Source organism: Sinocyclocheilus grahami, unplaced genomic scaffold (assembly GCF_001515645.1).
Source record: "Sinocyclocheilus grahami isolate Dianchi unplaced genomic scaffold, SAMN03320097.WGS_v1.1 scaffold308.1, whole genome shotgun sequence".
NCBI classification, from domain to species: domain Eukaryota; kingdom Metazoa; phylum Chordata; class Actinopteri; order Cypriniformes; family Cyprinidae; genus Sinocyclocheilus; species Sinocyclocheilus grahami.
The window spans coordinates 128,411-153,931 of record NW_015505487.1 but is presented as its reverse complement, the minus strand read 5'-3'; the positions used below and the strand labels follow the sequence as shown (position 1 = coordinate 153,931).

Here is a 25,521-nt window from a genome sequence, read left to right as displayed (position 1 = left end):
GCTCTGTCCCTTCTCTGAGAAACGGGCTGATAATTTCCTTCTTTTATGAAGCCCCTCCCTCAGAAATAGGCGATGGGCTCTGATTGGTTAGCTAGCCCAGTGTGTTGTGATTGGCTAAACCGCCGCTCAGCGGCATGTGCTCCGGTTGTATTATACGTGTATTATATGTGCTCCGCTTCTCATAGCTATGTGAAAATAAGTGTATAATTGTAACAGTTCATTGTTGGAGCTGAGCTGAATGAGAGAGAGAGATGCAGAGCAGGGGATGTGAGGAACAGTATTGAGAACCGCTGCTTTAGAACATTGATTTTGAAACTTGTGAATCCATTAGAATCGTTAGAAGACAGAATCGCGATTCATATATGAACAGATTTTTACGTGCACCCCTAGTTTTCTCTTCCTCTTCTCTAAAGCAGCGCTGCATGGCCTCGCCCCCTTTGCTGCCTTTTCCCGAGGGCGGGGTTTATCTGGGTTTGTGATGTCACAAACCCGGGAAGTAACTTGTTGTAGTCCCTACCAGTCGTTTTTGTAGGCATTAAACTGCCAGAATTTTAAAAGACGATATCTCCGTTTGCATTGAATTTTCAGCTTCGTAACTTTGCAGATATTGTTTATGCTCAAACAGCAACATTACACTAATTAACATTAAAAAAGGTGAAATCGCAATGAACCACCCCTTTAAATCCGTGTATCATTCGATCATTCGTTTTTTGATTTAATATGAAAGTAGAAAAATGAGAAAATGGCTCCTTTTTCATTTTTTTCCCCATAAAATGAAAAACGAGAATTCAGCTTAAATTTTCGTTTTTCGTTCATGGGTGGAAAAATGAATAAACAGCTTGAATATTTGATTTCTACACGTGGGTGGGAATTAAACGCCCCTTTCTGCTGATTGATTAGCCGAAGATCAAACCGTGCCATCATCAGTTCTTCCGCAGTATCATGCAGCAGAATAATAGTCCTCAGCTGCTGCAGTTGTACGGATTAATAACCCATTTGATCAATTTTATATTTTTCTCATCAAACAGCCTAATAAATAGCTCGACACAACTCGTACCGGGGCATTGTCTAGACAGGGCTTTCTTCTGTGTAGACCAGAGGGTCTTAAAGTGATAGGGGGTCCAAGAAATAATATAGCCTTAATATTGCTATAGCCTAAAGTATTTCCAGACTGTAAAGTCGCTTTTTTTATCATGATACATAGGCCTACTGTGATTTATTCCAAAGTGACTTATATGATGCATTTAATGTAAAATAATCTTATATTAAGCCTTTTAAAAGATGAGTATTCCCTGTGGTTCATGTTTGCGGCATGCGCCAGAAAGATGCTCAGCTGATGCAAAGAATAGAATTTATATCTACACAGAAGAAAGCCCTGTCTAGACAATGCCCCGGTACGAGTTGTGTCGAGCTATTCATTTGACTGTTTGTATGATGAAAAAAAGATTAAATGTAGTTGCAATAAATGCGTTAAGAATCCATACAACTGCAGCAGTGGAGGACTATTATTCTGCTGCATGATACTTCAGAAGAACTGATGACGGCACGGTTGGCTGACCAATCAGCAGAAAGGGGCGTTTAATTCCCGCCCACATGTAGAAATCGAATATTCAAGCCGTTTATTCATTTTTCTACCCATGAACGAAAAACGAAAAAGGAGCCGTTTTCTCATTTTTCTACTTTCAATATTAAATCAAAAAACGAATGATCGAATGATACACGGATTCCTTTAAACTATATTTACTTGTAAACGTATTTTATATATACAATACACATGCTTAGTTCTCATAAATACAAATATATAAAAGACAGATTACAAATATAATATCTTCTTCACAAGTTGCCCTGATATCTGAAAAGTTGTAGTAGTTGTGTGTAATGAGATCAGCTCGGGTTAGTTGTGCAAAACTGCAAACTAGTACGAGACTCGTCGGTTTAATAATACAGCTCAGTGTACATTTAGATCCAAACCTAAATGATTTTAATCCATTTTCGCTTGTTAGTGAATGTTAAATGGGAGATTGCAGATCACAAACTGTTGGATTATTTGACTAATTATTGCATTCCAGGCAAAAAACCTTTGAACGAAATCCACAAGCGATTCGCAGAGATAAATGTAAGTAACATTAGCACATTTATTACGACACAGTGTATATATTTCCTCACCTGTTGTTAAATATTCTTTATTACTCTCCAGTTCCCCTCCAATTCATGATATTACTCCTGAATCACCGGTGTCTACAGCAGCGTGAAGCAAGCGGCCGAGAGAACACTGAACTCCCGGAAGTACGTGAATTTTCAAAATAAAAGTGTTAAATTGTTTCTCGTGAGCTTACCGTTTTAATCTAAGTGTTTTGTTTAACCCCTTAACTGTCACCCCCCATTTTTTAATATAGGCATGCAGGTGCACTATCCAAACTTAAATTGTTGTAATTTATGAACACTTTTTTGGTCTCTTTTTAAAGAAGAAAATCAGCAGATTATTGCAAAAGTGGATTTAAAAAAAAAAAGAATTAAAGTATCAAAAAGTTACGGTAGTTTAAATTTACTGAAAAGAAAATGCACTATATTAATTTTATTTTATATATAATAAATATTTTACATAACAGGTTTTACTCTAAAATTGGTATACAATTAAAGCCTTATGTCTAAATAAGTTATGTTCCAAATTTGAAGTTGATATGAAAAAAAATTGAGGTTATACCACAAACAGCCACCGGGTGCCATCCAAACTCCATTACATTTTTTAATGCATTTTTCTGTCACAAATGTCTAGATTTCTCTGTCAATATTACTTCTATCTCAAAATACTAAATATGAAACCACTAAATATGGAATCCTGAGACTCAGACCTTTCCAATGATATGTTTTTGTCAAGATTATAAAAAGGTTTGATTCTAAAAGACTGTAATGCATTTTGTAATATGACACTTGACACTGCCCACTAAGGGGGAGGAGACCGCCAAAAGATTTTAAAGTACCATTTCCATGGTAACGCAATGTCCGATTTCAAAATGTTTTTCACAGGATGAATCTTGGGCTTCTAAGCTTTCAAAAGATTTGATAGAGAAAAAGGACAACAACAAAAAAGAGTGCCAAGCGTCCCACAGGTGGGACGGTGACAGTTAAGGGGTTTTAAATACTTGAAATTAGTTTAGTTGAGTATAAATTGTGTCTGTGTATACATTTATTTACAAGACTAAAATTAAACTCAAAATGGGTCATCTTGGGTGAAGGGGAAAAGGAGCCAACAAGTGTCCAGTAAGTCAGTGGTTCCCAACCCTGGTCCTTGAGGCACCCCAACACTGCACGTTTTGCATGTCTCCTTAATCAAACACACATGATTCAGGTCATCAGCTCATTAGTAGAGACTCCAAGACCTGAAATTGGTGTGTCAGAGAAAGGAGACATGCAAAATGTGCAGTGTTGGGGTGTCTCCAGGACCAGGGTTGGGAACCGCTGCAGTAAGTGATGGGAGAAACTGCTTTTTGCTTGGTGAAATGATTCACTGTTTCGAAGCGCTTGAAACGCCACTGGTGACGCCTTCTGGTGTGAACCGTGTAAATGCAACGAAAACTCAGTTTAAACACATTTTACAAACCAGTTGCAAATGTTTTATTGAAAGTGGAATCTATTAAATACAATTAACAAGTCATCTAATATGACAAAAAAGCTCAAATATAAGAGAACTTTATTTTGTTTCATTTTCATTGGTCATTACCATAGACTGTATACATATTCCCCAATCCCCATACATGTTATTTCATAGTTTTGATGACTTTCTATTATTCTAAATACTAATAAATAAGGAAAATAGTAATAATAAGGAATGAGAACGAATGTCCAATCGTTTGATTGACAGTAGTTTATTAATATAAATGATTAAATATAGATATTCCCAGATAAACACGTCATTTAAATCAAGGCACTGTCACTGCATACAATTGTGAACAAAATCAAAAGTTCTTAACATTTTATGTTGATCAATTTTAAATGGTCATGGGTAGCTGTGGGCACTGTACACTCTAAAAAATGCTGGGTTAAATATAACCCAGTGCTGGGTAAAATGGGGACAAACCCAGCAATTGGGTTGTTTTGACCCAGCAGTTGGGTTACTACCCAGAAGGTTGGGTTAAACATTTAACCCAACCGCTGGGTCAAAACAGCCCAATAGCTGGGTTTGTCACTATTATACCCAGCACCGGGTTGTATTTAACCCAGCATTTTTTAGAGTGTATGCATATCACAGATTAAGAGCTACCCGTTTACTTAATTTAATTAATTTACTTCAATGAATGCAATCATCTTTCATTTTTAGAAAACATTATTTAACTTTCTTTGAGATTGGGAAAGAATATTTCTCCATCAGTACTACACGTACAACACGGATATGTTTAACAATTAACAGGACAGAGATATGCATGGTACCGTGACCAGCTGGATGTACACACTCACAGTTAATGATGTTTGTCAGGCAGCTTGAAACAACCTATAGGTCGTTTAAACACCAAACTTGTGTAAGTCTGTAGGGTGTGAGAGGAGGTCTATAAAATGTTACACATTCATAAAATGTTATCTTTATGAAACCAAAGTATAGGTTGTTCTCTCTTTGGGACTGTATGCTCAATCAGCGTAATAGCTTATGAGTCTTTCTGCTTCTCGGACTCCTGTGAGATATGCTCCATGGGTCGTGGTGTAGAAGTTCACATGTGTCGCCTCACCAGCAAACAACAGCTGAAGGTGCTTCAAAAACAAAGAGACATAAAATCATTTTGTTAACTTCGTCACTGCTTGATTTTGTAAAATGCAATCTGCTGAATATCTTTTTCACTATTGCGATTTACATCAGGATATGTGGATATCAGTGTTGTTATTGTTAAAACTAAAATAACAATATTTTTCGTTCACTAAAAAAAAAACTGAAATAAAATATAAAAGTTAAAAGAAAAACTTAAATGAAAATTTAGAAATGTTGCATTGGCAGCTAACTGTTATAAAATCAGTTGACGTACTAAAATTACTCAAACGTAAACTTAAATAATAACAAAATAAATCTAAATAGAATATATACAAATATAAAAGATAGTGCTGTCAAATGATTAATCGCATCCAAAATAAAAGTTTTTGCTTACATATGTGTGTGTACTGTGTATATTTATTATGTATGTATAAATACACACACATGCATGTATATATTTAAGAAAAATGTTATATTTGTATATTAAATATATTTATATATCATATAAATTATATAAATATATACATGTAAATTTTTCAAAATATATACTGTATGAGTGTGTATTTATATATACATAATAAATATACTCAGTAGTACACACATATATATTATGTAAACAAAAACTTTTATTTTGGATGCGATTAATCATTCGACAGCACTAATAAAAGAAAATATTAAATTTAAAAAACTATAAAAAGAAAATAAATAAAAACTATAAATATTAATAAATATATAATAAATAATAGTAAAATAACACTGGCTAATACATAGCAGTTTGTTTGTAATAATTGTCAGTTAATGAATAACAAAATAGATATCCAATTCTACAAACGATTCCTTATATTTTGTACTATATAGATACAAATTTAATGTACTGTATATAAATATTCAAACAATTAAATAACTTATTATGAGGTTATTACCTTCCTCCCTCTGCATTTATCTTTAGGAGGAAGAGGTGATGCTAATGCCTTGTGTGCTTTCACTCCATCAACACCATCAGGAATAAATGTGTAGGAGCCATAGACATGAGAATCAGAACCCCATCTGGAGATCAGCGTCTTTGAGACCTCTGGCACTGACCAGCCTGTGAAAGACCTGAGCAACCTTTAAAGACAAGAACAGAGTTTGTCAGCATTTTGAGATTATTACTGCCATTTACCTATAACCATATATTTTGGCCAACACATTCCAACACATGCTTCTCACTCTTCTTTCCACAACTGCCCACAGTAGTTTGATAACATTTAAGTCAGGGCAGAAGTTAATTTTTATTGCTCCAACTCTCCAAGTATTATGATCGTAATCTTTTTCACATTTTAGCACTGGTGTCTGTGATTCCGTTTTTAGCAATTACAGCCCTTTCATGGATGTTGGCTGTGTGAAGGTCTCTCTGGTTGGTTTTTGTGGAAACAGGTTATTCAATGTGAATACCTACATATAATATACACACATACATACAGGGGTTGGTTGAAATAATGTGAACACCTTTCTATAATAGTTTACCGATGCCTTGGTTGAATTGTTTCCATACAATTTTGTACACTAAAGCAGAATGCCTTGCAGGTCAAGGGGGATGAATAATTTTGATTGCAACTGTGTGTGTGTTACCCTACCATATATATATATATATATATATATATATATTATATATATGGTCAAAATATTGCTAATTAATTGGCAAGCCTATTAAACAGCAATGTAAAATGATCATATGTCATATATTTCATCATATATGTTACCATACCTTACACAGATATCTCCTATTTCACTGTCCTGAAGATTCTCCATATACTGCGCTTCTCTCCCTGTGATCCAGCCACACAGAGCTGTTGGATGACGGGCCACTGTATCAAAACCGGTGATCTTCTTAAACCACGTCTTTTTCCAGGTGTCTCCTTCAGACAGAGACTCATAAACATCTTTATCTTCAGGCCCCTCTTTCCACACCATCTGAACCCCGGCACAGTCATCGGGCCAGAAACTCTTCTCAAAAAACAGGACGATTTTGTCCACTATCCCAAAGCCAAGGTTCTCAATTGCAGACAGCTTTTTTTTCGGTAAGGGTGGATCAAACATGGTCGTGGCTTTGTCTTTGAGAACCCCCAGAGAAACGGTGACAATCACATGGTCTGCCTCAAAGCTCCGTCCATTTTCACAAACGACCTGAACAGGATACCTTTGCTCTTCACAATGGCCTTTTCTGACCAAGTCCCATCGGATGCTCTTGACAGCTGCACTACACTGGATAGTTCCTGAAGGTAGATCTTTCAGGAGAACATCTAAGACTGCTCGATAGCCACCGGGTCCCAAAGTGTTAAAAAACCCTCCCTCTAAAGCAGTGTAATTGCTCATTTGAGATGCAGACACCTCGTAGAGGGTAGAGCAAGCCTCGTCTGTGCATTCAGTCCTCTTACACCATTCAAAAACTTGCTGGCCGTCTTCTGTCGTCGCTAGAGGAAATTCACCAAAGGCATCATCCAGATAAGCACCAAGAGTTAGTTTCCTGTGCTTACGCTCAAGTTCATCATCAAAAGCTTTGTCGGTGAGCTTGCTGAAGTGCGAACACACTTGATCTACAGCCGTTTTGGAGACCTGCTTCCCATCTTCTTTGAAAAAGTAATCTCGAGGGGTTACAGAACGGGGCAGGCACATGTTTTTGGATGCAGAAGGTCCCTCGGATAGCAGGTTCTCCTCTTTCGCAATCTTGAACAGGGGGTTTCCTTTCTGTCCATGGATCCAGTTCGCTCCAACTTCAATGACATTCTCTGTGAAGGGTTTAGTGGTGTGCACTCGACCTCCAATTCTTTCCTTCGCCTCAAGAACCAGGACATGTTCAAATCCTGCCTTCACCAACGTAGCTGCAGCGGCCAACCCTGCAAAACCTGAACCTACAATTACAACTTTGGCATCTTCTGGTCCAGAACAAGAGCTCATTCTTGCTTCTTTGTTGAGCTGTTTAGAGAGAGAGAAAAGTTGAAAATGTATAAATGTAGCTGTAAGAACAAATAGCAACTCTCACAGAAAAACTTACACAGGTGATAAGAGAGTCGTGCACTATGCTTTAAAAGAAACCTGTAAAATCTGACCTTTGTAGTCCATACAATATATGATTATTTACATAATCAGGCGGTCATGGGACATCCAATGGCAGACGAAGATCTATAGCCTACGCAGCATGACATTTTCTCGTTTGCACTTTTAAGATTGCATGATGATCAAATGATTTGCCACCTAATGAAGAAACACACGTTATTGTTTTATACTTCTGCCTCAATAGTAGTGACAGTGTGAAGACAGCGACGTTAGTATATTTTTTTGTTGCAAAGCTGAACTTCAAAATAAATGTCTGTTTAGAAAAAAATAAATACAATAATTAAAACTAAATAGATTGTTAAAAAATTGACACTTGGTCCTACCCCCAAACAAAACAAAACCAACTAAATAAAATACTCGTATAAAATAATATTCATACTTTTCTATCTTATTCTTATGTAATATGTAAATTCGCTGTACTGTTTATTTCTGTAGTGCTAAAGCTTTTATGAATGGGAGAACAATAGCCTACCTGTTTGCCACAGGAATCTGCTTTTTAATGGAAAACTCAAAACGTATGGCCTTTACAAGACACTTTAAAAAATAGACTTTTTAACAAGCATAAGAAACCATTTTTTTTCCTGGATAAAATACAGATAACAACGAAAATGTTTTAGTGAACTACGTACTGATGGCGTTAGATGGCGCTTTGTGGTCACCTGTGCTGCGCGTCCTGAGGTAAAAGTGATTTTAACTGTTTATAAAATTCTTATATAATAGGCCTACTTCGAAAACCTCTAAACAACTATAACATCTCCAAACAGAAAAAACAACGAAAACGACAAATTAAACGAAAATAATACATCAAACACGCAGGACACCACAAAACAGGAAAATACACATCGTCTGTATTTACCTCGTGAACGCCATCTGAAGTTTGCTGCAGCCATTACAACCACCACAAAAAGTTGGTATTTGCACTTGTCTTTGCACTGTTTCTCACGAATATAGTTATTTATGGCTCATATATATTAGTGAAGCAAAGTCCGATTCATTTCCGCGAACCGGTTCTTTTCGGATAGATCGGCTCATTGAACCGATTCTTTTCGGGTAGATCGGCTCATTGAACCGGTTATTTTCGGGTAGATCGGCTCATTGAGCTGGTTCTTTTCGGGTAGATCGGCTCATTGAACTGGTTCTTTTCGGGTAGATCGGCTCATTGAACTGGTTCTTTTCGGGTAGATCGGCTCATTGAACCGGTTCAAGAAGCCGATTCATAGGTTCCTGACGTCATCAAGCAATAATGTCTTACTTTACTTTACTTTACTTTACTTTTAGTCATTTAGCAGACGCTTTTATCCAAAGCGACTTACAAATAAGAAAAAGTAATTAAAAGGGTTTTTTCAGGTTTTAATAAAATGTAAATTAATAACAGTCATAATAAGGATATATTTCCAATACGCGCCTCAAGCTTGCACAGTATCGTCAACTCAACCAGAATCTTCGGTAATCCTCGGCAAACTTCGCCACGGCTCATTCGGTTCTTGTTGAGTTCTCGGTAATCCTCGGCAAACTTCGAAAGTTGGTTGAAGTCGGTTCTTTTTGAGTTGGACGTGGCTGTGCGTCCTGCGTCATCAACCCGGAACTAAAGTTCGATTCAGTTCGAGTTGTGAACCGGCTCGACCGGTTACTTCCTGAGAACCGGCTCAAAAGAACGATTCGTTCAAGAACCTAACATCACTATCATATATTAGACATATTCATATATTTAATTTATTCGTAATCGTTCTTCTGCTGTACTTCAAAGTGTCTGAAGTAATTCCACCTGTTTAGATTCAGACTGTCTGTTTTTTTAAAGGCTTTTCAAGCTTGTCACCTTCCAGATTAAACTCTTTGTGTTAACTTCTATCCCTGCTGAAAGAACAGCTTAAACAAGCCCAAGCTTAGCTAGTCTCCCAGGCCAGTCAGGTTGGTGTAGTTTGCTGCTTTTAGAGAAATTTTGGAGACCAGCAAACTAGCCTAGGCTTTTTCTCCTTCCAGCTGGGATGGTAGTACACATGACTTAAACATCGGATAGCTTTCCTAAGTAACTAGGCTGCCCTTATTTGACTATCATTCTCAAACTTGGGTCTCTATGCTATTTAAATGAAAACGGTTTTTGTAACACATATACTGTTTTGTTAGACTGAGATGCAAATGCTTTGCTTAGGGCCACAAAAAAGCGTTACAATACCAAATTGAATTTATGCATAAGTTTATGTATAATATTTGCATTAGCAAAGAGACAACAAAAGATTTTCCATTACAATGAGTCTTTTCCTGTTTATTGACTTTTCCATTAGACAGGTGGTGTGCCTCTTATGCAGTAAATGATTGATACCAATGGAAATTATACATTAGACAGTATACAGAAGTCCCCAAGTGTCTTTTGTAATTAATACTCAGTATACATGATTAACCTCACAAAAACAACTTGTATCTTAGTTGAAATATATTAAAATGTATTGTAGTGCTTAAGCCACTTAAGTGTAAAGCAGCTTTTTGTCAGTGCTTGAAGGTTTCCCCTTGAGGTGCATTAAGGAAAGATTACATTGGAAGTTTACCATGCAGCTTTAATACAAAATCCTGTGTAAAAAAGACAGATTTGCAAACTTAATTTTCCCATTTAGTCCATATTTTCTGTTCAAAAATTATACGTTTAAAGTTATTAATTCTGCTTTATAACATAGGCCTATGGCAATTTCAAATAAATCAATTTGCATTTGCAAAACAATACACTTAAATAAAGTAAAATCTAAAAACTCTAAAAGGATGATCCTGACTAGTGTTTTGCATCGCACCACTACTAGCATTCATACAGTTTTAGCATGAGATGTAGTTTTGTAGAACAGGGATGTATTTGTGCCCATCCTAAAACAGGCCCTTTTCTTTCTTCAGGCTCCGCTGCTTCCAGGATGGCAGAGCATAGAAATCTAACCGAGAAATCCCCATGATCAGGTTAAAGTCGTCGTTTGAGAGATAGTCCTGCATAGATGATAGAGGTGTGTGTTAGCCTAGTTTTATCAATCGATAAATGTCACAAAAACATGTTCAGGTCACATTTGACCCCAAAAAGGAAATTAATGTGTGCTATTAAGATTTTTTAAATTGTGATTATTACTATGTATGTAAAATTACACAAATATAAATGATATAAATATATATTTTAGCAAGTATAAATAAATTCTCTCTCTCTCTCTCTCTCTTTATATATATATATATATATATATAGGTTTTGTGATTCTCCAAAAAGAAAATATTATATTTATAGTGTTTATTTAGTAATTTAGTTTGAAATAAAATGTTACAAATTTAATTGTTTTGAGGAATGTTTCATGGCATTTTAGCATTGTGTATGTTAGATTTGTGTAAGAAAGATGTCTGTAGATCAAAAGTTTACCTCTTTTCTTGTGGGGTCGACTCCATCCGGCAGGTCTTCTGTCTGAATGTTCAACAGCTTCTCTGGTGGGAAGGATTGCGTGACAGGACGGGGTAAGTTACCCCCTTGAGTTGAGCTACTTGAGTTGGTTTGGTTTGAGGTTGGCTGGGTGAGATCCTGTGTACAAGATGTTAAGCCATTTTCACTTTCACTTGTTATTATACATTTATGCATTTAGAAGGTGCTTTTTGCCCAAAGACGTAAAGAGCATTCAATTTATACTTTAAATTTTCTCAGTTCATTCATTCCCTAAGTAACTGAACCCATGACCTTGACATTGCTAGTGAAATGCTACCATTTGAAGAATGAATAACCTACCACAGTAATTTTGATGATATCAGTTGCATCGCCAAGCTCTGCTTTAAGCTGGTCGTAGGATTTCCCACCCTAAAAGAGAATTAAAAAAATATTCATAGCCTGTGACGTAAGCTTGTGAAGTAAGTTGTCATGCTGAAAGAAGGTAAACTCATGTCATTAACTTACACTCCACTTTTGTGGATCCCAGGCGTGGAACCAGCCTGTAAAAGTGGGCGGCTCAAAGCCTTGCTTTACCACTAGGATAGGCGTATCCAGGTCACGCCCTGCAGGATGGGACTTCAGATATTCCTGTGCTGTAACCACTGCTTCATGCTTCTCCTTGTCATTGGCACCTTTGCCAATCCACAGGTGCACCTGACAGAACATATTTGTGCTGTGATTTCTAGTGGTCCAGAAAGAATATGAACAACTGTGATGAGAGAAAACCACCCCGACATTCACCTGATCCCAGATGTCCAGCAACATCACGTCATCCTCATCCAGGTCATCTTGGTTAAAGTTTGTAATCTCTGTCGCTATAAAGCGACCCGTCTGGTTGGAGCACTCAAACAACCGGGGTGTGATACTGGAGTTCTCATCCTGAAGTCTGAGAATAAAAGAAATGTATAGGCTATAGTATAGTCCTAAAACTTGTGAACTGTCTATGTAGACAGGATTGCAAATATCCTTTGCAAAGAAAGCAGTGCCAAAATGCATCCCCCAATGCAAAACCCTATTGAAATTAATTGTCTATATCACTCTCCTGTGTTCTTCAGTTGAGGAGCGCTATAGAGTGCAACAGTGACCGCCCACTTTTTCCATGGAGTTGATTCCAGAAGCATTTTTGTCCATTCACTTTTCCCATAGGTATTTTTTAAAAAGTCTTTAAAAATAGATAGTTCACCTAAAAATGAACATTGTTCCAAACCTGTAAGAGTTTATTTATATCTCATTTTGTCTTGGATGAACTATCCCTTTAAAGCACTATAAGCCATGAGCCAAACCAACAAGATATGAGGTCAATTACAACATCACAACCTTTTATTTTAAGCAAAGTACTTGTAAAAAGTACAGACAAAAAGACAAAGGAACAAGATGGTTAACAGTTTTAATGACATATTGAAACGAAGGAGAAATATAAAATTATTCATTTGAAGTTGTGTATGCATATTATATTATTATTAATAATTATATATTATATTATCAATTAACAACCTCAGAGCTCACAGGTCTTAGGTTTATAAGTTATCGTTAAAAATCAATTTCCTTATGGAGAAAATGAATAGAATTTTTACTTCGAGAATATGACTGTTGCGCTATATTTGTATGATTCATTATTTACAGTATTTACATCATTTCAAAATATTTATAAGGTACTATTTGAGTTAGGATGTGCCCTTAGAATATAGCTGCCCTATGTAGACAACAAGGCAGCTCAACAGGTTTTTCTTTTAGAATGTTTTTTTTTTTTTTTACTGTACAATGTGCAAATTTTACTGTACCTTTTGCTGCTGGCATACTGAGACTTTCCACCAAGGTTTACCCAGAAGTCAGCTGGTTCCTGACCCTCTGCAATAACATGCTTCTCCCTCTTGGAGATGATGTCAGCCAGCGTTTTGGCCATCTCTCTCTCATCTCCACTGCAGCCCTGCACAGTAATATTTAATGCAAGTATTTAGAACAGACAGGTAAGAAGTATGCAGAAACATCATCTGAAATATGCCAGATATTGTCAGCATTTGAAATACCAACCTTGCCATACCACAGGTAGCAGCTCTTATCTGTGCTGAGCACAAACACATCGTTGGAGTTCAGAGAAGATGAGCGCGGAGGCACCTCAGTGGCACGTGTGTTGAACTCATTCGTTCCATGGACATGAAACAGTCTTACTGATGGCTGAGAATGGGAGGAGCCTTCTCTGGAACTTCCTTCCTGTTATTCAATCACAACCAGTCACAAAAACAAAGAAGGTGGATGCATGCACTACAAGGCTTAAAGATAAAGTGTGTCACTTCCGCACTACTAGCGGCACCGTACAGAATTGTTTCCAAAACACTCCTACTGCCTCTTATTTTACAGTCCCACCTAAATTGTTTTCAAGGCACCACACATTTCACGCTTTTCTTGCCAGGCTATGAGTAGCTAACTTTAATTGTCCTTGCAAATTAAACTTGGATAGATGAAGGTATGTTTATAGCAAAAAAATATTTTAGCTTGTTACTGAAGCAGTACCCTCAAAAGTACACCTTTGTATCTTAACTACCCTTAAAAGGTGCATATTAGTATTTTAAGGTACTAATATGCACCCTCCTAATAAGCTCCCTTTATGAAGAGACTGGGGACAAAGTTGTACCTTTGAAGGTACTGCCCCAGTGGCAAGCTGTTGCACTTTTTTCTGGTAGTTTTTTTTTTTTTAAACAGGAAGTGTTTTCGGTTTCTTTTGTTATAACAGAAGACATGGCCAAATGCTGCTTATAGAGAGAGGAGCAGGCTGACAAACTTACCTCATAAATAACCATTTTGCCCTTGAAAATGGCCATTAGGTGCATAGGCTCCTTTCCCATGGGAACACGGACCTGCACCGGTTCCCCGTTGTACTTCTGGTCCAGGATCACAGCCTGATATGCAGAGGCTGTCAGCTCTGCTGTTCTTGCATGGCGGCCCTAAAATTCCATCAGTATTCAGAATTGAACTGAGAGTGCCTTTTAAATTGCAGTTAAATTCCTGACTTTGAATTGAATTTAAACTGTAGGATGCAGAGTTCCAAATTGAATGTAAGAAAGTGGAATTAAAAATGAATTGAAATTCAAAGAAATTCATATTGTATAATTGTAATTTTTAACTATAAAAGCAATGTGGAGACTGCAGTAATGGCTGCTGAAAATTCAGCTTTGAAATCAGAAATTAATTACATTTTAAAATATATTAAAATAGGAAACAGTTATTTTGCCGTATAATAATATCTCACAACATTTCTGTTTTTACTGTATTATTTTTACTGTATTATTGATCAAATAAATGCAGCCTTGGTGAGCAAGACATCTTTCAAAAACATTAAAAGAATCTATATATTTGTATAGGATTAAATTACAATGTACAATGATTAAATGAGGACGGAGGAGACACTTACTTGCCACATGTACAGAATGTAGTGTAGTTTTCTGTTGACTTCATATTTGTAGAGAATGAGGTAACAGTCCCCACCGTAGAAGTGGCCGAGCCACTTCCTCTCCACAGGGACAAGCTCATTGTCCTCTATCCTCCATACCTGAGGGATGAACACACTCATGTAATGAGTTATTTTTCACTGAAATGAATGAAAGGCAATTGTCATTTCATCAAAGGTCATTCCACTGACCTCAGCTTCGCCTGTCCCATCATCCACCATTTTCTGCTGTGCAGCCAAGTCAGGTCTGGCATGCATTGAGGTGGCATCAAACTTAACTTGCTCAACCTTGGCTACAGAAAGCAGAAATTATAACATAGTAGAGTCAGAATCATGGGTTTCTAAGGGGGCATTTATACAGAACGCATTCTTGTGTTTTGTCTATGCTGTATTTTTTTATTGTTGCCCTGTGTACAGAGCAACGAATGTCAGTTTTTTATTAGAATTTCACCACAGCTGTTTTTAACACAAGAACACATCCTGTATGAACACTGCCTTATTCTTATAGATTATCTTTTGCGTTGTATTTCAAGCAGTGTTTGTGAAGATGCCAGCTAAAATAACGACGCAACTAACATTTTTCAGTAGTGTGAGAAGATTAACAAAAATTGTTTTTGTTTTTTAGACTTTCTGTTTTAATATTAAAATATTAGTCATTTGTGTTTTTGTTTTTTTTTGTTTTTGTGTTATTTTAGTAATTTTGCTTTGGCAACAAGCTGAAATGAAGTGATTTTATGTCATTATTATTCATTTTACCTTATTATTTATTATTTTTATAATTATTTTATACGTTATTTTAATTAAGCTTTATTTTAATTTGAGTTTATTTCAAGTAACAAAAATGTTTATTTAACTATAACTACTTTTCGCAAAAAAAAAAAAAAATACATAGCAGTATTGTGTATGCAGTGTAAGAGATCAGTAATCAAATGCTTTCTTTTTCTTCTTGTCCTCTCTCATATATTGCACTCAAAAGACTGATTGACTGATTAATCTAGTGAACCATTTTGTTCGGAAGGTTCATGTAAAGGAAATGATTGAAGAAGTGATTCACTGATTCAGATCCTTGCATGGCATTTTTAGGCTGCCACTGCCACTGTTCATGACTGTGTTTTCAGTTATATGAATTTGGATGTATTCTCTTTTTTTCCATCTCCTGGATTCTTGTGTTTACAAGTGCTTTCTTTACATTAGTAAACCATGTTCACCTATTTTTCCTGGACTGTGAGTGGAGCCCAATCCAGCTGTCTGTCCCTTGTCTGTCCACTTCTGAAAGAGTTGCTTGAACACTGATGATTCTGCTGCTTCGCTTACTGTCTCTACATAGGTGGATGCAGGATATCCTTTTGCCTTTATGTAGGCCTAGAACAATAAAACATGAAGTGAGATGATGAAGCGTTTCTTTAGCAAGAATTTTATATGTGATTACATTAACATTTGGTTCAATATACTATGCTGAGTTTAGAAATATTGGGCATTATTCAGTGATACTTGTATACAAATGTATGCTTATGTTGCAGAAATAGCTCTGATGCTATTTTTTGGAAATCCAGAATCTATGCCAGATCATTTTTGCCCTCCGAAATAGTAACTTAAATACTTGACTTTTAAGGCCTTGTATGATCAATTATTTGATAATGAGTTGTGATTTCATTCACACAGGTTTTACTCACAAATACTTGCAAATACGCAGTTGGTGAATGAGGCCCCTTGTGAAAAGCACACTTTGATGAGAGCTTCATTGGTGTAAGACTCACCTCTGCTTTCTTCAGAGATTCTGCTCTCTCAGTTTTTGATGCCTTTTTGCCCTTCCAGATAAAGATCTTTATTCCACCTTGATCCAGCAGATAGCAGTCCTGTCACAGGAATCAGATGTCAATTGACATATTTTCTGCTTTTAAAGTGGCTGTTTAAGTTTCCCTTCTTTTTTTCAGCTAAGTAATGTTTGTGCAGAAGTGGTGAGTTCTTTTATAGACACTGTCTTTTTGTTTTTGAGAGTGTTTATAATTTTCAAGACAAGATTTGGATTTATTTTAAATGTATGTTCTTGGTCTTGGTGCACAATTCATTGACAGTTCATGGATGCATGTTATCAATTTTTTTCATTAACTTTAATCAAAATATATCTGAAACAACTTTCTTTTATAGTTAAAGTCATAAAGTTCTCTTTCTTGTCAGCCTATTTCCTCCAACTATTCAGCTCCATACTTTAATTTAGCTTTCACTTTTCACAATCCAATCAATTTCCTATTTAATTAATTTCTCTCATCGAACTTCCTTTTTGAAGTTATGTTCAACTACAGAAGCAGTTTGCCAACTGCATTTCATGAAGTCTTTGACTTTTTTTTATACAATATTCTGTCATATTTGTATCACAACCGCATAACCAGATCAAATTGTGTCGTGAGCACGACTGTGTTCCTTATAGTTCTGTCTTATCTTAACAGGCATCCACTATGTAGTCACACATTATGCTGATGCTGACTTCCCCTTATCATCTGGTAACTATTTTATGAGCCTAACTATGCATCACGTGTCCCTCCCAGCTGTGAAATGCACTCAATTAAATGTACCTGTGCACTTTGACATAGGTGTAAGGGTGACATTTGACACTATATATAACATTGGGGGCATATGCTATCATCATGGTCTTTAAACAGAATTGCTTTATGCTGCGGTGTTTAGTTTGGGTCAGCAGTCAGGGTTATTCATACCTCAGTTTTAAGTAGGTCTTGTGTGAGAGGTTTCACTGCCACTTCCTGCACTACAAGGTTACCCTCTGCATCTGAAATACTGTTCACACAAGATACTTGTTTTAGCTGGAGCACATCATTTTCAACACATGCTTTAATTTGTAGTTAAAACTATTACTCACTGAAAGAGTTTAATGGCAGTCTTGAGTTTCTCATCCACGATATTATCTTGGATGGCATCTCTTATGTGCTTTTTCTCCCCCAGTGCCTGAATCATCAATTTCATTGCTTCCTCTGAAGATTTCTCATCATCTCCTTCCACTACAGTCACTTGTGCTCGACCACCCCTCTCTCGATCACGAATGTCCTTTGCTAGGTTCATTCCCTATGAAAACAAAAGCTTGTAGTAAACTTACTGTGCAGATGTGGTAATATACACCCTTACCATCAAGAATGTGTTTATGTCTCTGAAAAGGGGTATTTTTGCATTTCAAATCAATTCTAATGGCTTACCCTTAACCTCTCCATTCGGTTACTCTTGGGTCCATTCCACTGAATGATCAGGCTCCCTAGGTCCAGCAGGAACACATCACCTTGATTAAAGCTGTTCCAGCTCATTTCCACCTGCGCACAGAGGGATTGAACCTCATTATTTACACTTTTTGGGCGAACATCAGCTTACAAATAGCTCCATATCCATATTAATCTGGGATAAGACATATAGCCCCAGTTTCACAGACAAGGCTTAAGCCTGGTCTCAGACTAAAATGCTTGTCTGGGCTGTTTTAACTGAAAGAAACTTGCAATGACATATATTAAAATATGTCAGTGTTATTGATTTGTCTCAAGATGCTCATCAGTAATGTTTTTTTTTCTAAGATATGTTTATAAAAGATACTTAAATGTCCTAATTGAACTGTGGCCTAATCCTGGTTTAACCTAAGCCTTGTCTGTGAAACCAGGCCACAATCTTTAAAGATAAGACCATAGTTCACCCAAAAATGAAAATTCTGCCATCATTTACGCACCAAACCTGTACTCAACCTGTATGACTTTCTTTCTTCTGTTGAACATAAAATACGATATTTTGAAGAATGTGTGTAACCAAACCTTTAAAGGTCCCCATTGACTTTTATAGTAATTTTTTCCATTCTATGGAAGTCAGTGGGAACCAGCAACTGTTTGGATGTCCACATTCTTCAAAATATCTTATTTTGTGTTAAGCGGAAGAAATAAGTAAATGATGACTGAATTTACATTTTTGGGTGAACTATCCCTTTTATGCTTTAACTAACCTTAAGTAACAATGAGCAGTTCATTTGTTTTAGTATTTATGTATCATGGTTAATGTGAATAAAAATACAACTATTGTTAGCTCATATTAGCTAAGGTCCATTAATAATATTAACAGATAAAAAAATATATATATTAAAATGTTACAATTAATATAAACTAACAATGAAAAATACTTATAAAGCCTTTATTAATCTTAATGTCCACTAACGTAGTTAACTAATGTTAATAAATAGAACCTTAAGTGTTACTTCTTTATAATATAAAATGATTTATGCGATCATAATCACATCAGGCATTCAAAAACATATATAATAGCAATTCATTACGTGCATGCCTATTATATTAGTATTTATACAGATATTATTTTTAAATCATTTAGCTATTATTTCAATTATTACTTTTTTGCTTATGGCATTCTTTTCTTTGTCCACTTGAAATGTGATTTAGATGTTTAAATAGCAGTAGCTTAAAATGTGTTTAAAATGAATATGGACTGGTGATTTTTAATCAGTCTTAATGTGGGAAGTTGGTTTTTGTGTTGTTGAAACATGAATAAAGAAATAGTAAAATGTCACAGGGGTTTTTACACCTCTGGACTTGTTGGAGTGGGTTTTAATTACTTTATTGTGGCTGGGGCTATTCTTACCTCTCCTGCAACCACATGCTTATTTCCCTTCACATGCAGCAGTCTGCGAATGTTGTACGTATTTGTCTCCACTTGTTTCATCCCAGATGCGACTCCACCTTTTTTGTATCTGGAATAAAAAGATTAACATTGTTATCAATTGTAACTCATGTTTACTCACTCAAAATCTACCACTTCTGGTAAAATGAAATGAAGAAGTCTGTCTTTGTAAACTTCCACATTTTTTACTCTTTGTGACTAAGAGAAGCATTATAAAGTCATATGCTTCTCACAGCATCTTAAAATAAAGAGGCTCAGTGGTGCGATTAATGCGGAAATTATGATTAAAGGAAAATATGTGCATTGTAAACACCCCTTGAAAATGTAGTTTATTCATAACATCAACTAAGAAATGACTCCTGTCAACGTCAGGGTCATATTTTATCCCAAAAAGCAAAATATAAAATTTTTTTGGGCATTTTGACAATTAGACAATTTTTCTACTCCATTTTCACTCCATACATTCTCGTTACTGTAATGCAACATACATACTATTTAAATCGTAAACCTTTTAATGTATGCAGATTTAAACATAAAATGCTAATATCTTTAGTAATATGTTTTTATGCAAAATTTTGTTTAGTTTTATTTATTTATTAGCAAAGAATCCTAATGGTCCTAAAATATATGTGATAACTTATGTGACCTTTACATGTTCTGGTTCATTTGGTTCATAGATTCATTAAAGGTAACCCTAAACATCAGTCAGGAGATGGCTTACATCAGGGATCCTCAAATCTGGCCCACGAGATCCACTTTCCTGCAGAGTTCCACTCTAACCCTAATAAAACACACCTGAGTTTGCTAATCAATGTCTTCAGGATCATTAGAAAATCACAGGTAGGTGAGTTTGATCAGGGTTGGAGCTAAACTCTGCAGCGCATTGGCCCTCCAAGGCAAGATTTGAGGAACCCTGGCTTACATGATGCCTTGTTTGAAGTATCCTTGGAAGGTGGCGCTCTCATGGCCCTGGGTTTCACGATGCTGCACAGCAACGCCCCCTAGGTGTTCATCCATCTGCGTGGTGTATATCGCTGCTGCTCCCTGCTCATCCTGGGAGGCGGCCTTGCCTAGCCAGTAATGGAGGTCGTAGGTGTAGTTGTTGCTGGTCTTGTGAGTCTGAAAATGAAATGTTTTTCTTTAGCGGTTAGTTTTTGTCAGCTTAAATGCACTTGAGTCGATTAGGGCACTAAGTGCTGATACTTACGTAGAGTATTACATAGCTGTCTCCTTCAAAAAACTGTCCATATGTTTTCGGGGGACAAGGCACAAGCTCCATGTTCTGACCAGTAATTCAAAAAGAAGACTGATTAGTGATTCGCTAAAGATGTCAGTATCTCAGATGCTGAATGCACTGATTTGAAGTAAGTAGTATCCTTCCTACTTACCTCCACTCTCCACATCTGAAGTCCTGGTGTGGTTTTATCAAGGACTTTGGGAACATCGGTCTTGACATCCTGTGGCATGGTGCCAGCTTACGTCTCAGAAAATACCTGGAAGAGAGAAAGAGGGAGGGTTGGATAGAAATGACTTGAGTTCAGTGATCCAGATTGTTTTCTTAGAATTACAAAGCACACATGTCCTGTGTATGAACTACTCAAAAATGTATTTGTGCATTTAATTTTACTTTCCAGTACACAACCACAAGCAGACAAATATGTTTATTGCTGTTTACGGACCCCGTTTTCTTCAAATCTACACTTTATCCTTCATCTGACCTCACCGTATAACAAAGAAAAATAGTAAAAGTTAAAGTTCCCAATAAAAAGAAAACTGTCATTATTTGCTCACCTTCATGTCATCCTAAACCTATAGGCAGTTATTTTTCTCTAAACATGGCGTATTTGATATTGCAGTACATAAACTTAGAATTAAATAGAAGATTTCTGGTTAATCATGACTTTTTTAAAACTTATAATGAAATCTGTTCATCCCATGAAGCTATAATATGGCTTCTGAAGACTTGTGTTTTTGTCGTTTTTGGACTTTGAAAGCCATGGTCACTAAACTGTGCAGCTTGAAACTGCGTGAACTGTTCCTTTAATATTGTTTAATGATTTCTTTCCTGATTGGCTTCTTTAGTGTTGTTTAAGTGCAAAAGAGGGTGCAGCCTAAATAAGAGTCAGTGCACTTCAGTTCATGCATTAGTAAACCCAGACACTAAAGCTAAAGTTTGAACGCTTATGGAAGAAAGAGAGTCAGCCACCCCTGGGAAAGGAAATAAAAGGCTCATGTCAAATATCTGTTGCAAATCTGTAGTAAAAATACTACGCCTCCATATCCAGAGCAGTTATCATTAAGTGTGGCTGAGATGTCAGGGCGTGATCAAGGCCCACAATCCTTCACTTTATCTACTGCACTGAGCACATAGTTCAAGCTGCAAATAAATGTTTGCTTAACCAGTATGTCTGTCTTATTTTCCATATAATCATCTTTAAAACATGACTAAGTTACTTGAAAAGGAAAATCACGTTATGTTCCATTTCAGAGAATATGTTTTTATTTATAAAGTTTCTTTTGATTATTCTCTTTAGTCCCTTTTAGACTTCCCTGAAAGGGACTTTTCTCTCTTTCTTTCTTTTTCTAAATTGTTTAGCTAGATTTATGCGTTTAATCTACAAGGGAAAAAGCTAAGTTCGAGATTTAGTCTAGTTATCTAAAAAGGTGCTTAATTGTTATGAAAATAATAACAACATGTAAACATCTTCCTAAAAATAAGCTTAATTTTCTTTATGCCAGATATTTGTTTGTTTTTAATCACTGATTCAAGATATAATATCTGAAATATCGTATGCAAGTTTGGTTCTCAAATTATTAGATCTTGTTTAATGGATGTTTAGATATTTAACTGAAAAACAAATACAAAACATTTAATATTTTTGCACTGAGCTGGCTATTGATTAGATCAATTTAATCAGTACAGATTTGATCAAATAATTTAACCATAACTTTTATTGCATTACTGATCCACTTTTATAATGATTTATTATATGAATATTCTCTAAATTATTTATTATATGAATATTCTCTAAATTTGCTCAGGTAACAAACTATTATGTTCTAAAAGAAGTTGTACATGGTTTATGATAGATAATAATAAAAATTTGATTATATTGCGTTGGCTTTGTCTTTGTTGTGTGCAAACCACCCATCTGTTTAAATATGCTGCAAACTATGTGGCTAGTGAAGAATAGTGTCTCTGTTTCAAAACCATGGCTTCTCACGGTGAAGTACCAACCACATCCTTTCTATCCTCACGTCCACATCCTGGTTACACTGATTTAAGAAACTTGCCATTGCTTGGTTACTATCATCCGTTTGTGGTGTTGTTTTTAACAAATTAAGCAGGAAGCTTCCATCAATCACGTGGGGCCATCACACCTGACAATAGCTCTTACATGGTATTATGGTAATTTAATGACATTTTTCAGTCAGTGTGACATGCATTCATCCTCACATTGTGGTTTATTTGATGTATTTGTATTAATTGTATTTATCTTTTATTTAACCAGGAAGATCCCATTGAGATATCATAATCTCTTCTTCCAGGGAGACCTGGTCAAGACGGCAGCACACAAAGTAAAAAAAAAAAAAAAAATCTTCTCATCAAATTAATTTCACTAAAGTCAATTTATTTATAAGTAGCCAAGCAAAATGTCAGATCATGAACAGCGAGCTGGTCATTATCGACAAATAATACACACACATACAATAATACACACCCTATATATATATCCACATACACCCTAGAGGATCATTTTCTGTTTGCATATCCCAAATTTATGAGCTCCCTTATCAACATCTTTTTATGTTTGCCTGGTACCTTGCAGCATAGATGTTGATATGGTGTGATAATACGGATGACTCAATCTCTCTTGTTTGATTGGATGGTTGGGTTTTATTACAAGTTAATTTTAAATGGATGTTTTGGAGCAGATAGTGAAGGAACAGCAGCAAGCATACATGCAAAGTTCATAAAAAGCAACCCAGCATGGTTGGTAGAGAATCTAGACAAAGTGTAGTAACTTAGACTTGTGAGATACATTAAAAGACTGTATAGACTGCAATTATGGCTGCATAATTCCATTTGTGTTTTTATAGTTTTTAATATTTTTTTACTTTAATAATAATATATGAAAAATCTTAATATAAAATAATGAGTAGGTGCGTCCAAACTTTCGACTGGTAGTGTATCTTACTACAAGTCCAAAGTCCATGCATAATTACCGGATAAACCAGGTATGCCATGACAAGTGGATAAAAGGTTTAAAGGGGTCATATGATGTTGCTAAAAAGAACATTACTTGGTGTATTTGGTGTAATGAAATGTGTTTATGCGGTTTAAGATTCAAAAAACATTATTTTCCACATACTGTACATTATTGTTTCTCCTCTATGCCCCGCCTTTCTGAAACGAGTCGATTTTTACAAAGCTCATCGGTCTGAAAAGCGAGGTGTGCTCTGATTGGCCAGCTATCCAGTGCATTGTTATTGGCCAAATACCTCAAGCGTGTGACGGAAATGTTACGCCCCTTACCATACTGTGATGGAGCGATGAGACAAAAACATTAAAAAACCCATTATAAATGAGGCATTTGTTGCATCCAGTGGGGACATAATTACTGATTATAATGATTTATACTGTCTTTTTACACTTTACGTTGCATCACGCCGTGTAAGCATAAAACCATGTCTGCATTTGTGATCAGTCAGGCCGGCGGGCTTGAGAACGGCGCGGCTGGCGGATTCGACAAAGGAGTGGCCGGAGGGCTTGCGGCAACCACATGTGACGACCCCGGGCTGGACTCCGCTTCGTCCACAGTGAAAGCCGATCCGGCGATCCACAGCGCAAAGTTGATGTATTTCCTCAGCGACCAGCACGGATCAGCTCCAGGCATGACGAAGCGGATATCGTCCTCTTTTGGAAGGCCAAACAAAGTAGTTTCACTTTGTCTTCACGAAATGGTGGCACCAACAACAACAATACTACAGCGAGAATAAAAGTTATTTGCGTGAACATTTGGGCGGCGTTTGTACATCGTGATGTAGACGTGTGGGCGTGTTTAAACGAGGTGTTTTAGGAGGGCGTGGACAAGTCTTAACTTTGATAAAGAATATCTCTTTGGATTTGAGACTTTAGTCTTTGCAACTTCAGGGATCTTATCTATGCACGAACAGCTTGTAACACTCCAAAGAGAAAGAAACATTTGAAATTGCATCATATGACCCCTTTAAAAATAGGTGCCGGTTATGTCGAATATTTTCTGTTGTGAGCTAGTTAAAGCCTCCCTTGGTGGACCTCAGCATATTCCCTCTATGCATTCATGTAGTCTATAGCATCAATGCAGACTATCTTTTCTTAGGCACCATTGAGCTGGTCGGATCTTTTGAGAGTTAAATAGACCATTAAAAGTGGGTTGGTGATTATTAGTGAGATGTACAGTAGCTCACTGTTAGCCTACTACAGTCACCCCTGTTTGTTGTGCTCTATTTGACCCCTTGCAACCAACAGTAGAGCCTTTGTGAATGACATTGTGAAGGATGCATGGGAAACAGTGCACACTGAGAACGAAATTGCTCTGGATTTACAAATTTATGACTTACAAGACCCTCCCTTAACCTGCAACACACAGTCCACCATAAAATGGCACAGCAATTTATGTGAATTCAATTATTTGAACTCCATCAAAAGTCTCTGAAATCAATAGTTGTTCTGTTTTTACAGTTCAAAACAATTTATTCTCATGCAGGGAATGTTTCCTACCTTCGTTAGGCAGTGTGTTTCTGTCCTTTGCAGCCGAGTGTTTGGATCTGCTCCTATCTTTTCACTTCCAGATTGTCTCTAGGTGAACTTCAGCCTCCCGAATGCGGCCGCTCCCCTCTCCTTCCTCAAACTCATTAACCAGCCGCTGCCGCCCTGGGAGAAAGCAGTCAGCCACCAATGCTTCAGTTCTAACTCAACCCCTTCTCTTACATAATCCAGGAAAACACGCTAACACGGTGTTAGTTCAGCTTCATGAACCTGCGTTTGTGAATGTGCCACAGATTGTGTTAGGCCCCAGTGGAGGTTGGGCTTCAGCCATTCTGTGATTTTTAATATTATTATTTTTTAAGTTTAAGGTCTGCAAGAGT

General features: G+C 36.5%; 3 protein-coding genes across 4 annotated transcripts in view; all 3 read right to left on the bottom strand.

Moving 5' to 3' along the window:
* LOC107601604 (dnaJ homolog subfamily C member 10-like) overlaps window positions 1-2,291 on the bottom strand; it is a 15,368-nt gene extending 13,077 nt beyond the window's left edge. The window contains exon 1 of the mRNA XM_016293848.1: window positions 2,167-2,291. The gene's annotated coding sequence lies outside the window, so the exon portion shown is untranslated. The remainder of the gene's footprint in view (window positions 1-2,166) is intronic.
* Window positions 2,292-4,239: 1,948 nt separating this feature from the next.
* On the bottom strand, window positions 4,240-8,760 carry LOC107601614 (spermine oxidase-like). 2 transcript variants are annotated; one of them, XM_016293858.1, is made up of 5 exons: window positions 8,691-8,760; window positions 7,828-7,972; window positions 6,486-7,693; window positions 5,662-5,845; window positions 4,240-4,743 (listed from the first exon to the last, which is right to left on the bottom strand). In XM_016293858.1, exons 3-5 carry the CDS (start codon window positions 7,673-7,675, stop codon window positions 4,624-4,626), a joined length of 1,494 nt encoding a protein of 497 aa, XP_016149344.1. In that variant the 5' UTR covers window positions 7,676-7,693; window positions 7,828-7,972; window positions 8,691-8,760; the 3' UTR covers window positions 4,240-4,623. The 2 variants fall into 2 exon arrangements, with proteins under 2 accessions (XP_016149344.1, XP_016149345.1); XM_016293859.1 differs by lacking the exon at window positions 8,691-8,760 and having other exon boundaries at window positions 7,860-8,070.
* Window positions 8,761-10,127: 1,367 nt separating this feature from the next.
* Window positions 10,128-25,250, bottom strand: LOC107601613 (villin-1-like). Its single transcript, XM_016293857.1, has 20 exons — window positions 25,154-25,250; window positions 20,778-20,882; window positions 20,597-20,671; window positions 20,312-20,508; window positions 19,351-19,459; window positions 17,922-18,032; window positions 17,591-17,793; window positions 17,430-17,508; window positions 16,473-16,571; window positions 15,924-16,077; window positions 14,908-15,008; window positions 14,680-14,817; window positions 14,054-14,212; window positions 13,302-13,481; window positions 13,052-13,197; window positions 12,012-12,156; window positions 11,736-11,924; window positions 11,571-11,639; window positions 11,214-11,369; window positions 10,128-10,798 (listed from the first exon to the last, which is right to left on the bottom strand). Exons 2-20 carry the CDS (start codon window positions 20,853-20,855, stop codon window positions 10,685-10,687), a joined length of 2,502 nt encoding a protein of 833 aa, XP_016149343.1. The 5' UTR covers window positions 20,856-20,882; window positions 25,154-25,250; the 3' UTR covers window positions 10,128-10,684.
* Between the last annotated feature and the right edge of the window lie 271 nt (window positions 25,251-25,521).

What these genes read in the sequence shown, in the direction of transcription:
- LOC107601613 (XM_016293857.1), bottom strand. Translation starts at nt 20,855, where the DNA reads ATGCCACAGGATGTCAAGACCGATGTTCCCAAAGTCCTTGATAAAACC. An exon ending in ACATTCTGTACATGTGGCAA is followed by an intron (nt 14,213 to 14,679) that starts GTAAGTGTCTCC and finishes ATGGAATTTTAG; the next exon opens with GGCCGCCATGCAAGAACAGC. An exon ending in GGGATCCACAAAAGTGGAGT is followed by an intron (nt 11,640 to 11,735) that starts GTAAGTTAATGA and finishes ATTCTCTTTTAG; the next exon opens with GGTGGGAAATCCTACGACCA.
- LOC107601614 (XM_016293858.1), bottom strand. Translation starts at nt 7,675, where the DNA reads ATGAGCTCTTGTTCTGGACCAGAAGATGCCAAAGTTGTAATTGTAGGT. An exon ending in ATAGGAGATATCTGTGTAAG is followed by an intron (nt 5,846 to 6,485) that starts GTATGGTAACAT and finishes TTGTCTTTAAAG; the next exon opens with GTTGCTCAGGTCTTTCACAG. An exon ending in ATAAATGCAGAGGGAGGAAG is followed by an intron (nt 4,744 to 5,661) that starts GTAATAACCTCA and finishes TTGTTTTTGAAG; the next exon opens with CACCTTCAGCTGTTGTTTGC.